This window comes from Rhinopithecus bieti, unplaced genomic scaffold (genome assembly GCF_001698545.2).
Source record: "Rhinopithecus bieti isolate Rb0 unplaced genomic scaffold, ASM169854v2 scaffold_3062, whole genome shotgun sequence".
NCBI classification, from domain to species: domain Eukaryota; kingdom Metazoa; phylum Chordata; class Mammalia; order Primates; family Cercopithecidae; genus Rhinopithecus; species Rhinopithecus bieti.
In genome coordinates this window covers 3651593-3662446 of record NW_016804432.1, presented here as the reverse complement: position 1 = coordinate 3662446, position 10854 = coordinate 3651593, and the positions used below count along the sequence as shown (strand labels likewise).

The 10854-nt window shown below is 43.4% G+C and overlaps 1 protein-coding gene across 2 annotated transcripts; it reads left to right on the top strand.

Moving 5' to 3' along the window:
* The first annotated feature begins 5477 nt into the window (after positions 1 to 5477).
* Positions 5478 to 10497, top strand: HNRNPA3 (heterogeneous nuclear ribonucleoprotein A3). Of its 2 annotated transcripts, none has more exons than XM_017868296.1 (8): positions 5478 to 5780; positions 8166 to 8288; positions 8378 to 8524; positions 8606 to 8816; positions 9136 to 9225; positions 9309 to 9404; positions 9493 to 9573; positions 10331 to 10497. In XM_017868296.1, exons 1-8 carry the CDS (start codon positions 5709 to 5711, stop codon positions 10480 to 10482), a joined length of 972 nt encoding a protein of 323 aa, XP_017723785.1. In that variant the 5' UTR covers positions 5478 to 5708; the 3' UTR covers positions 10483 to 10497. The 2 variants fall into 2 exon arrangements, with proteins under 2 accessions (XP_017723785.1, XP_017723786.1); XM_017868297.1 differs by having other exon boundaries at positions 5640 to 5714.
* Positions 10498 to 10854: the final 357 nt, after the last annotated feature.

Genomic DNA, 10854 nt, shown 5'->3' with positions numbered 1-10854 from the left:
ACTGTTAATCCCTAGGTAGGGCAGGATTAACATTTAAGAACAGGGAAATTAATCTGACAGTTAGATAATCGCTTGTGACCTTGGAAAAACAATTTCTATAGCCTGTGGCAGAAACTAGGAGCAATTAAGAAATGAGTGGCAGCCTGAGGCAGAAACTAGATTAGGAACACTTAAGAAATGAGTGGCTGATGAGAAAGCGGAATTAAATACAAGATGGCAAGTGAATAAATTTTTGGAAAGAGACAAGGTACCTGCTCTAGACAGGGCACTGTGCAGACTTCACGGGCATATGACCTTTGCAGTTGCACAGAGTCCAGCACTTATAAGGGTCCTGGCTTGGCTTAATACTTTGATGTCATGTCTTGAAATTCTTAGTAAGTTTTGAACATGGCACCCTGTATTTTCATTTTGCACAAGTCTCCACAAATTATGCAGTAGGTCTGTATTAGTCCGTTCTCATGCTGCTATGAATACCCAAGACTGGGCAATTTACAAAGAAAAAGGTTTAATTAGCTCACAGTTCCACAAGGCAGGGGGAGGCCTCAGGAAACTTACAATCAAGGCAGAAGACCGCTTCATAGGGTGGAAGGAGAGAGAATGAGTGCAAGCAGGGGAAATGCCAGATGCTTATAAAACCATCAGGTCTCCTGAAACTCACAAATTATCATGAGAACAGCATAGGGGAAACTACCCCCCATGATTCAATTACCTCAACCTGGTCCCATCCTTGACATGTAGGGATTACGGGGATTACAATTCAAGGTGAGATTTGGATGGGAACACAGAGCCAAACCATATCAAGGTCCAACAGGGCATTGAAGGGGACCCAAAATATGTCATCCATCATTCATTCATCTAATGTTGAATGTTTATTCCACAAATAAGTGAATTGCCTACTACAGAGCCAATCACTGTAGTGGTCTCTGGAAACATAAGAAACACAGTGAACAACACAAATGTATGATACATTTTTAAAGAAAAGGTTGTTACCTTCAAGAATATTAAAATGTAAATACAGTGATTATACGACATTCTCATGCAGCACTTTAGTTGTAGAGCCTATATAATTTTAGTCAATGTATTCAACTTCCCTACATCCCAGATTAGGGAGAATTTACCCTTCTAAGTTTGTTAGGGGAATGAGATCAGGAACATAAAGTACTTGGTCCATTACAAGGTATACAGTAGTATTCAATAATGTGAGTGACTATGATGAATTTCCAGCACCTAGGATTGCCTGGCACATAGTAAGAGTTTGGTAAATAACCTTGTTAAGTGGGAAAGAAAGGAAATTTCAAATCAATCTGGATAGTTAGACATACATTTGCAAAAATAAAACAAATATGTTTGTTTCATATATATAAGCATTGATTAGGCCAAGAAGAAAATGTGAGAGGATATATAATAAGTTGTTGATCATGGTCAAATCTATGTAATAGGATTTTGTGGAGAAAGATTTTTTGTGTGTGTTTTACTTTATAAACTCCTTATTTAAAAATCAAGATTTTAGAAAATAAAGCTTTTTGGTATATTCTGAATATAATGGCAGATAACAAAGCTTATAGTTTATTACAATTCCTCCCTTTTAAGAGTTACCTTCTTCCTTCACGCCTGTAATCCCAGCACTTTGGGAGGCTGAGGTGGGTGGATCATGAGGTCAAGAGATGGAGACCATCCTGGCCAACATGGTGAAACCCCGTCTCTACTAAAAATAAAAAAAATTAGCCAGGCATGGTGGTGGGCACCTGTAGTCCCAGCTACTTGAGAGGCTGAGGTAGGGGAATCACTTGAACCCGGTGAGGCAGAGGTTGCAGTGAGCCGAAATTGCGCCACTGCACTCCAGCCTGGTGACAGAGTGAGACNATAGTTTATTACAATTCCTCCCTTTTAAGAGTTACCTTCTTCCTTCACGCCTGTAATCCCAGCACTTTGGGAGGCTGAGGTGGGTGGATCATGAGGTCAAGAGATGGAGACCATCCTGGCCAACATGGTGAAACCCCGTCTCTACTAAAAATAAAAAAAATTAGCCAGGCATGGTGGTGGGCACCTGTAGTCCCAGCTACTTGAGAGGCTGAGGTAGGGGAATCACTTGAACCCGGTGAGGCAGAGGTTGCAGTGAGCCGAAATTGCGCCACTGCACTCCAGCCTGGTGACAGAGTGAGACTCCGTCTCAAAAAAAAAAAAAAAAAAAAACAAATAAACAAACAAAAAGAATGAGTTAGCTTCTTCCAGCTGGGCACAGTGGCTCACGCCTATAATCCCAGCACCTTGGGAGGCCAAGGCGGGCGGATCACTTAAGATCAGGAATTCCAGACCGGCCCAGCCAACATGGTGAAACCCTGACTCCACTAAAAATATAAAAATTAGCCAGGCATGGTGGTGCACGCTTGTAGTCCTAACTACTTGAGAGGCTAAGGCAGGAGAATCGCTTGAACCCAGGAGGCAGAGGTTGCAGTGAGCAGAGATTGTGCCACTGCACTCCAGCCTGGGCAACAAAGCGAGACTCTGTAACAAAATTAGCTGGGCATGGTAGCATGGGCCTGTAATCTCAGTTACTTGGGTGGCTGAGGCACAAGAATTGTCTGAACTCAGGAGTGGTAGGTTGCAATGAGCCGAGATCATGCTACTGCACTCCAGCCTGGGTGACAGAGTGAGACTGTCTCAAGAAAAAAAAAACTCTAGATCAGAAACTGCATAAAGCCACTTCAACCATAAAATCTAATATCAAAATATATTCACAGGAGTTGATCACTAAAAAACATAGGAAATTTTAATTTGAAAGTTTTATGCAAATTTAATATTTAATATCATTCCTAATACTTTGTATTTTATCAAAATTAGATACCTAAAAGAAAACATTACCACCATTTAGATGCCTCCAAATATCTTCTATTTTACCCCAGTACGCTGCACAAAAATGATCATTTTCTGTACGTCATGATACAAAGGAGAGGGTCTGATACAGATTATAAAGTTTGTCTGCCACCCATCTCACCCTAGGACCCTCAATCCCTCCTCCCATCCTATACACTCTCTTCCTCATTTTAAAGAGTCAGGGCTGCAAGTGTAGACCATAGCCAAGGTTCAAGTCTGTGCCCTACAGGGTCAAGGACTTTCGGAAAAGTGGTTTTTGTACCTGAGACACAACTGGACCTTAAGTTTATTTATTTTTTGAGATGGAGTCTTGCACCCAGGCAGGAGTGCAATGGCGTGATCTCAGCTCACTGCAACCTCCGCTTCCCGGGTTCAAGCAATTCTCCAGCCTCCGCCTCCACAGTAGCTGGGACTACAGGCACCCACCACCACACCCGACCAATTCTGTATTTTGAGACGGGGTTTCACCATGTTGGCCAGGCTGGTCTTGAACTCCTGACCTCAGATGATCCGCCCGCCTTGGCCTCCCAAAGTACTGGGATTACAGGCTTGAAACACTGCGCCCGGCCTTTTGTTTTTTTTGGCGGGGGAGAGGGGCGGAGTCTCGCTCTGTCACCCAGGCTGGAGTGCAGTGGGGCAATTTCGGCTCACTGCAACCTCCACCTCCTGAGTTCAAGTGATTCTCGTGCCACAGCCTCCCAAGGGGCTGGGATTACAGACGTGTGCCTCCATGCCCGGCTAACTTTTGTATTTTTTAAAAGTAGAGATGTTTTACCATGTTGGCAAAGCTGATCTCAAACTTTCCACCTCAGGTGACCTGCCTGCCTTGGTCTCCCAAAATCCTGGGATTACAGGTGTGAGCCATGGCGCCCGGCCAGAGCTTAAGTTTAGACAAAAGCATAAAAAATAACGTCTAAAAACAGTCAGGATGAACAACAAATCTGGACCAATACAATGGGGAGGACAAAAAGATGTGAATAATGGACTGACATTTCATGTTCCTGGAGAGAACTTAGTATCCCATCCCACATTGTTTCGCGATTTAACGTTAACATTTATACAAAAGTTATTAATTAGAACAAAAGTTATTGATTAGAATTAACTTGATTAGAAAAACCTGGAAAAACATACCCTAAAGTGCAGCCAGGTGATCACTCTTCTTGATCACCTATGTAGTGTTTCATAGGGTACTCTGGTGTGAATACCACTTTCCAAAGGTCTTTCACTTTGCATTTTTCTTTGTATCCAGAATTGATAAAATTACCAGGACTATTTCAAAGTAATCAGACTTAGAAAATCTTAACACTAACTAGACGCTAACGCTATACATTCTTACAATGTCTCAAGTCTATTGCTGGCCATCAGGAGCACCTGGATACACAGAATACATGAAAGTTTGCGAAAAAGGAATCAAAGCAACAGGAGGAGTCTGGTTTGAACGGTTATTTCATTCAAATTACATTAAGGACTGCTAACTGGTTTCTGCCCCACAAAACCACCCTTTGTGCATGTTTCCAAACTATAACGCAGGTCCTCCTGGGGCAACGGTTAGATAAATTAACAAATTCTTAGACTTTGCGCTCCCCTTTTCCAAACTCCAAGTCGACCACTCCCCATTTGTTAACAGAAACTTTTAATGTAACTGATTAGATTTCTAACCTTTCCTAAGGAGAACCAGTTTAATTCTAAAAGAGTTGGTCACATGGGTTGCTAAATTAAAATATAAAGCATTTCCTAACAGGGAAGGGAGGCTCGTCAATTGTGGTTATTTTTATCAGTAACTTTAAATATAGATTCACAGATTATCAAGTTATGATTGGCCTGGGTGTTAGAAGATGACCTAATCCCATCCCCATTTTCATGTAAAAAACTGAAACTAAAGCTCTGTAAAGTCAAATGATTTAAAATCATCTGACTAGGCCGAGAAAGGATTAGATCTCTAGAGCATTACGGTAACAATCTTTCGCAAACTGGTAGCATTATCTGGCGACCCTGCTTTTCTGAAAATCTTGTCAATTATTCAGTTCCTTAAACTCCGTCAGCTACAACAGATGCATCAGCTCTTTCCACACTAACTTGAAAGAAGCACATTAGAAAATAGTCCTGACTTGTTTCTTGAGATCAGTAACTAATGAACTGACCTCCACCAGTCCTGCCTCAGATCGTTAATGGTAAAAATTCTGTATGTCAGCCGCGTTTTGAGGCCTGTCCAGGGTGCCTGTGATACCCACACGTCGGAGCCGCAAGGATTTTCAGTAATGCCCTTGGGTGGGCGCCGCAGTCACAGACACTGGTCCCTGGCATTTGGAAACAGGAGAGGTGGTCCGAAGGGCTAAGCGGTTTTTCCTGCAACCTTTAAATTACAAGCAAGAAAAACGTGGGTTTTATTTCGGGCACAGGAATGGAATGAACTCGGAAATGGAAAACTAGAGGCCTGCGGGGGAAGAAGACACAAGCGCGAGAAGAAAGGGAAAGGCCTTTCTCTCTGGTGACGCGCGATCACGAGGCGTTTTCTCTACGTGGACGCTCACCATTGGCGGAGACCGAACTGACGTCCCGGAACTTGTCCGGACGCGAACGGCGGCAAAGGCGGTCCTGCCCTGAAAGTCGGTGAGGCGCGCGCGCTCCCGCGGCACGCCGCGCCTCCGCTCTCCGCCCGCCAACCCGCTGGTCCAGTCGTTCTTCGCGCCCGCTTGGCTCCGCCCCCTTCCCAGCTCGCTCCTCCCCCACCAGACTGGCGGCGCGCGGAAAACGCGTCACGTGACGACTGGCCCCGCCTCTTCCTCTCGGTCCCATATTGAACTCGAGTTGGAAGAGGCGAGTCCGGTCTCAAAATGGAGGTAAAACCGCCGCCCGGTCGCCCCCAGCCCGACTCCGGCCGTCGCCGTCGCCGCCGGGGGGAGGAGGTATTAGGGGGAGAGCGGGGGGTTGGTGGGGAATGGTCGGCGTGGGGGGCCTGGTTCGGTGGGAGCGGGGAGGCCGGGTGAACCGGGGCGGCCGTCCCGCGCTCTTGCGTTGAGACGGGCGGTGGGAGGGGGAGGGGAGCGGGCCTTGGAGACTTCCTCGGGGCCCCTCACCCGCCTCGCCTTCACCTTCGGCTGTACAGGCGGCCCCTTGGAGGCGCAGCGTGGTCGGGGAGGCCCTGGGAGGGAAGCCGGCCTGCCGGTTGCGCGGCCTCCGAAGCGAGGCCGAGGGCGGCATGGCGGGCCCCGGCGGGAGCGGTTGGGAAGAGGTTGTGGGGGAGGGGAAGGGACGAGCAGGCACATCCGGGCGAGCGAGCAAGCGGGCGGCGGCCACATTGACATTGATCCGCCGCCGCGTTACGAAATGGCGCATTGGCCCGCAATGGCCGCCGCCTCGCTCTGCCGCCGGGAAAGAGAGCTTGGGATTGGAGGGAAGAGGGCGGAGGCGGCCCGGCAGAAAATGCCGCAAATGGCCTCGAAGCACGAGAAGGTAGTGCTTTCGCTGAAGTTCGGCGAACGCTTTTCTAGGCATTTTACCGGTCCTCTCCGCGAGGAGAAGTCGATAATTGGCCTGTTCTTTTCTTCGCAGCATCCTGTTGGAAATAGGAGATTGTTAAAAACTTTGCTGCTTTAGAATACTTCTGTTTTTCTGAAGTAGTCACATTACCCTTCTCAAACCGCCATGTGGGCGAAGAACTTAGTATTTGAGAACTTCAGTGCAGATGTGAAAAACAACCCAGCCAGCTTTTTACCGACCCCGGACGTTGGGGAGGGTGGGTGGAGAAGAATTGGAGTGTAGATGTTAAGGAAGAATTTAAAAATGTTTTTTATCTTCATGTTTTCCCATTCTTTGAGTCGGCTCTGCTTGTAGTTTCCTGGAATTTTATTTAGAGGACTGCAACCAAAGTTGAAATTTTCACTTGTTTGCAGTACATTTAATGTGGATCCTAAATATTTTTGTCGATTTCGTTATTGTCAATCGAATACATTTATCCAAGACTTGAAAAGATGAGACTACGTGAATTAATTAATGCTTTAGGCTCTTAACATTTTTTTCTAGCATGTGACAATCTCTTCACATTAAATGCCTTAACATCTCTACCTCTAGAAGACACTTGAAGACTTGAGAATGTAAATGTGAGCCCCCTTATTTAAGGACTTCGGGTGAAGGAAACCTTAATGCATGCATTAAATGACAGTTCATGCAATGTGTTAAGAAGTCTGACTGAAGTATAAAACAATTTCAAGACATCCTAATTCTTCAAAATCTCAATTTTTGTTTTGCTGTGCTCCGTTCTTATAGTCAGACAATATATACCATTCCTAATGTAAGTCCAACTTGCCAGTTTGTTGTGACTCTTAAAATTGAGTCATAAAATGAAGATTTTTGCAGCATATAACAAACATGGGTTATAGAAAGCTATTTGGTCGGCTTTTTTTTTCCTCTTAGTTTTTTGGGGAAATGCTGGTTTGGCTGAGGAATGCCTATTTTAAATTAATTTGCTTGAAAGCAGTGAGTTGCTGTAAGTTTGACATTTAGAACTTTTAGATTGTTCATCACAGTTTGGAGTTTAAAATTAAAAGCATGTTGGGATGTAGACTGAGAAGAGTTAAAGTGGGATAGATGCAACACCGCTTCTCCAACAATTTAGTGCCTTAGAAAATGACTTCTCGTTAGCAACTTCTAAAGTAAAGGTTCTCAGACAATTGCAGCTTTTAAAAAATGAAGGGTTTTTTGATTCTGGATTTGTCTTGGATTTCAATTTAGTTGAAGTGATGTTGGCTTTTGAAAGGCTGGTTATAGGTTTCCTTGACATGAGTTAGCCCTTTTAACAGTTGAAGTCTGTATTTCTGGTCAAAGTTTTTGTTGTTTATTTTGTTGTTGTTTTGTTTTTTTGAGACGGAGTATCGCTCCTGTCGCCCAGGCTGGAGTGTAATGACACGATCTTGGCTCACTGCATCCTCTGCCTCCTGGCTTCAAGCGATTCTCCTGCCTCAACTTCCCGAGTAGCTGGGATTACTGACGCCTGCCACCGCGCCCAGCTAGTTTTTGTGTTTTTAGTAGAGATGAGGTTTCGCCATGTTGGCCAGGCTGGTCTTGGACTCCTGATCTCAGGTGATCCACCTGCCTCGACCTCCCAACGTGTTGGGATTACAGGCATGAGCCACCACGCCCAGTGTCTGGTCAAAGTTTTAACTGGACAAAGTGTTAATTGTCACAGGAATTTGATGTTGATTTTATTACTTACAGTACATGAAAGGCTCTTCGTGCATCTTAACAATCCATCTACCGTAAGATAATTTAAGAGTATTGGTTCTTTCTCTCAGGGCCATGATCCAAAGGAACCAGAGCAGTTGAGAAAACTGTTTATTGGTGGTCTGAGCTTTGAAACTACAGATGATAGTTTAAGAGAACATTTTGAGAAATGGGGCACACTCACAGATTGTGTGGTAAGTTACGCTAAGGGAATAGAAGGGTTCTAAGTGTTGAAGAGAATCCATGGAGGTGTTTTCAACGTTATAAAACTTTTATTTTATAGGTAATGAGAGACCCCCAAACAAAACGTTCCAGGGGCTTTGGTTTTGTGACTTATTCTTGTGTTGAAGAGGTGGATGCAGCAATGTGTGCTCGACCACACAAGGTTGATGGGCGTGTAGTGGAACCAAAGAGAGCTGTTTCTAGAGAGGTATTTTAATAATATATTGTGTAATATGTGAAATTGTTGTGAAAGTTTGTTTCTTGACTTAATATATTACTTTATTTATAGGATTCTGTAAAGCCTGGTGCCCATCTAACAGTGAAGAAAATTTTTGTTGGTGGTATTAAAGAAGATACAGAAGAATATAATTTGAGAGACTACTTTGAAAAGTATGGCAAGATTGAAACCATAGAAGTTATGGAAGACAGGCAGAGTGGAAAAAAGAGAGGATTTGCTTTTGTAACTTTTGATGATCATGATACAGTTGATAAAATTGTTGGTAAGTAACAATTTATGGTAACTTGAATGAGAAAGTAGACATGGGTTTTCTGTCTTGAACTGAATTTGCTAATTTGCTTGTAATTTTCTGTTGCGTGTAATGGCATTTATAGTGTATAGTCAGTTTTGATAGTGTCTATACCTGTGTACTCAGTATCCAGATCAAGAAATAAACATTAACATCTCAGAATGTTCCTTCATTCCCAGAGTAACTACCTGATTATGTCTTAATGGGTTACATAATGACAGGGTATCTCGTATATGTGCTTTTCCAAACATAAAATAACTTTTCTGTTTTGTTTGATTAAAAAAAAATTTAGTTCAGAAATACCACACTATTAATGGGCATAATTGTGAAGTGAAAAAGGCCCTTTCTAAACAAGAGATGCAGTCTGCTGGATCACAGAGAGGTGAGTAGGACCATACGCATGTACACAGTGGACGTGAGTCGTGTTTGTAAGGTTCTTAAAAATCTCCCTTGCCTGTGTTAAAGGTCGTGGAGGTGGATCTGGCAATTTTATGGGTCGTGGAGGAAACTTTGGAGGTGGTGGAGGTAATTTTGGCCGTGGTGGAAACTTTGGTGGAAGAGGTAGGCTGTTTATCTTCTGAGTACATGCAAACCTAACATTTCAGTAAGTTGAATATATGATTTTGATTCATTTCTTGTTTTTCCTCAGGAGGCTATGGTGGTGGAGGTGGTGGTAGCAGAGGTAGTTATGGAGGAGGTGATGGTGGATATAATGGATTTGGAGGTGATGGTACGTGGCTTATTTTCATTGATAGATATTTTAACTTAATGAAAATTGTTTATTATACTTTTCTAATTTTAGTCAAAGCTTGAATGGCTTAATGGTTAAGGTGTATTTCCAAACTAATACCGTAGAAGAGCAGGAACCCTTTTTCCCCTAAAGATACATTAGCTGCTCTTTCTCAGCAAGTAGCAGGAGTTGAGCCAGATTGTTTTGTTAAGTCTGAGACTGTATTTTTCTTAGTGAAATTTTATAAAAGAAAAACTGATTTTTTTTTTAACTATCACAAGATGGTTAAACACTTATTCTTACTAGCGCAGATACTTGATATCCTATTATTATTAGCTATTACCAGGCTTCAGAGTGTTGAATCAACTCATTGGCTTATTTGTCAGTGGCTTAAATGTAATATAAAACCATAGTTGAGTAATCCTAGCTGTTCAGGAGGCTGAGGCAGAAGGGTTGCTTAAGGTGAGGCTTTTGAGACGAGTCTGAGCAACATAAGGAGAGACTGTGTCTCTAGAAAAATAAAATAGGGGAACGTGGTGGCACATGCCCATAGTTTAGCTACTCAGGAGGCTGAGATGGGAGAATGACTTGAGCCCAGGAGTTCAAGGCTGCATTGCTGTGGTTGCACAACTGTACTTGAGCCCAGGCAACAGAGCAAGACTCAGTCTCTTACACACACACACCAGAATTGAATAACTCGACTATATACTTGAAACGTTTTTGTGTGGTCTTGTTTTTTGTTTTTTGTTTTTTTTAGGTGGCAACTATGGCGGTGGTCCTGGTTATAGTAGTAGAGGGGGCTATGGTGGTGGACCAGGATATGGAAACCAAGGTGGTGGATATGGTGGCGGTGGTGGAGGATATGATGGTTACAATGAAGGAGGAAATTTTGGCGGTGGTAAGCATTAACTTGTTTCATTTAAATGTTAAATATTCTTTGCTAATAGTTGGCATGACACATTTGAAAAGTGTTAAAAGTTAGCATTTGATCAAATTTTATGTTCTGTAATATTAAAAAATACTAAAATGGTGGGTAGTTCAAACCAAATTTTCTTGACTTTGCTGATTATTTAGAAAAATGTATTCAACTCCTTTTTTTTTTTTTTTTTTGAGATGGGGTCTTGCTCTGTTGCCCAGGCTGGGGGGCAGGGGGGGGATTTACGCTCATTGCAGTTTCCGCCTCCCGGGTTCAAGCGATTCTCCTGCCTCGGCCTCCCAAGTAGCAGGGAGTACAGGTGCATGCCAGTACGCCCGGCTATTTTTTGTGTTTTAGTAGAGACG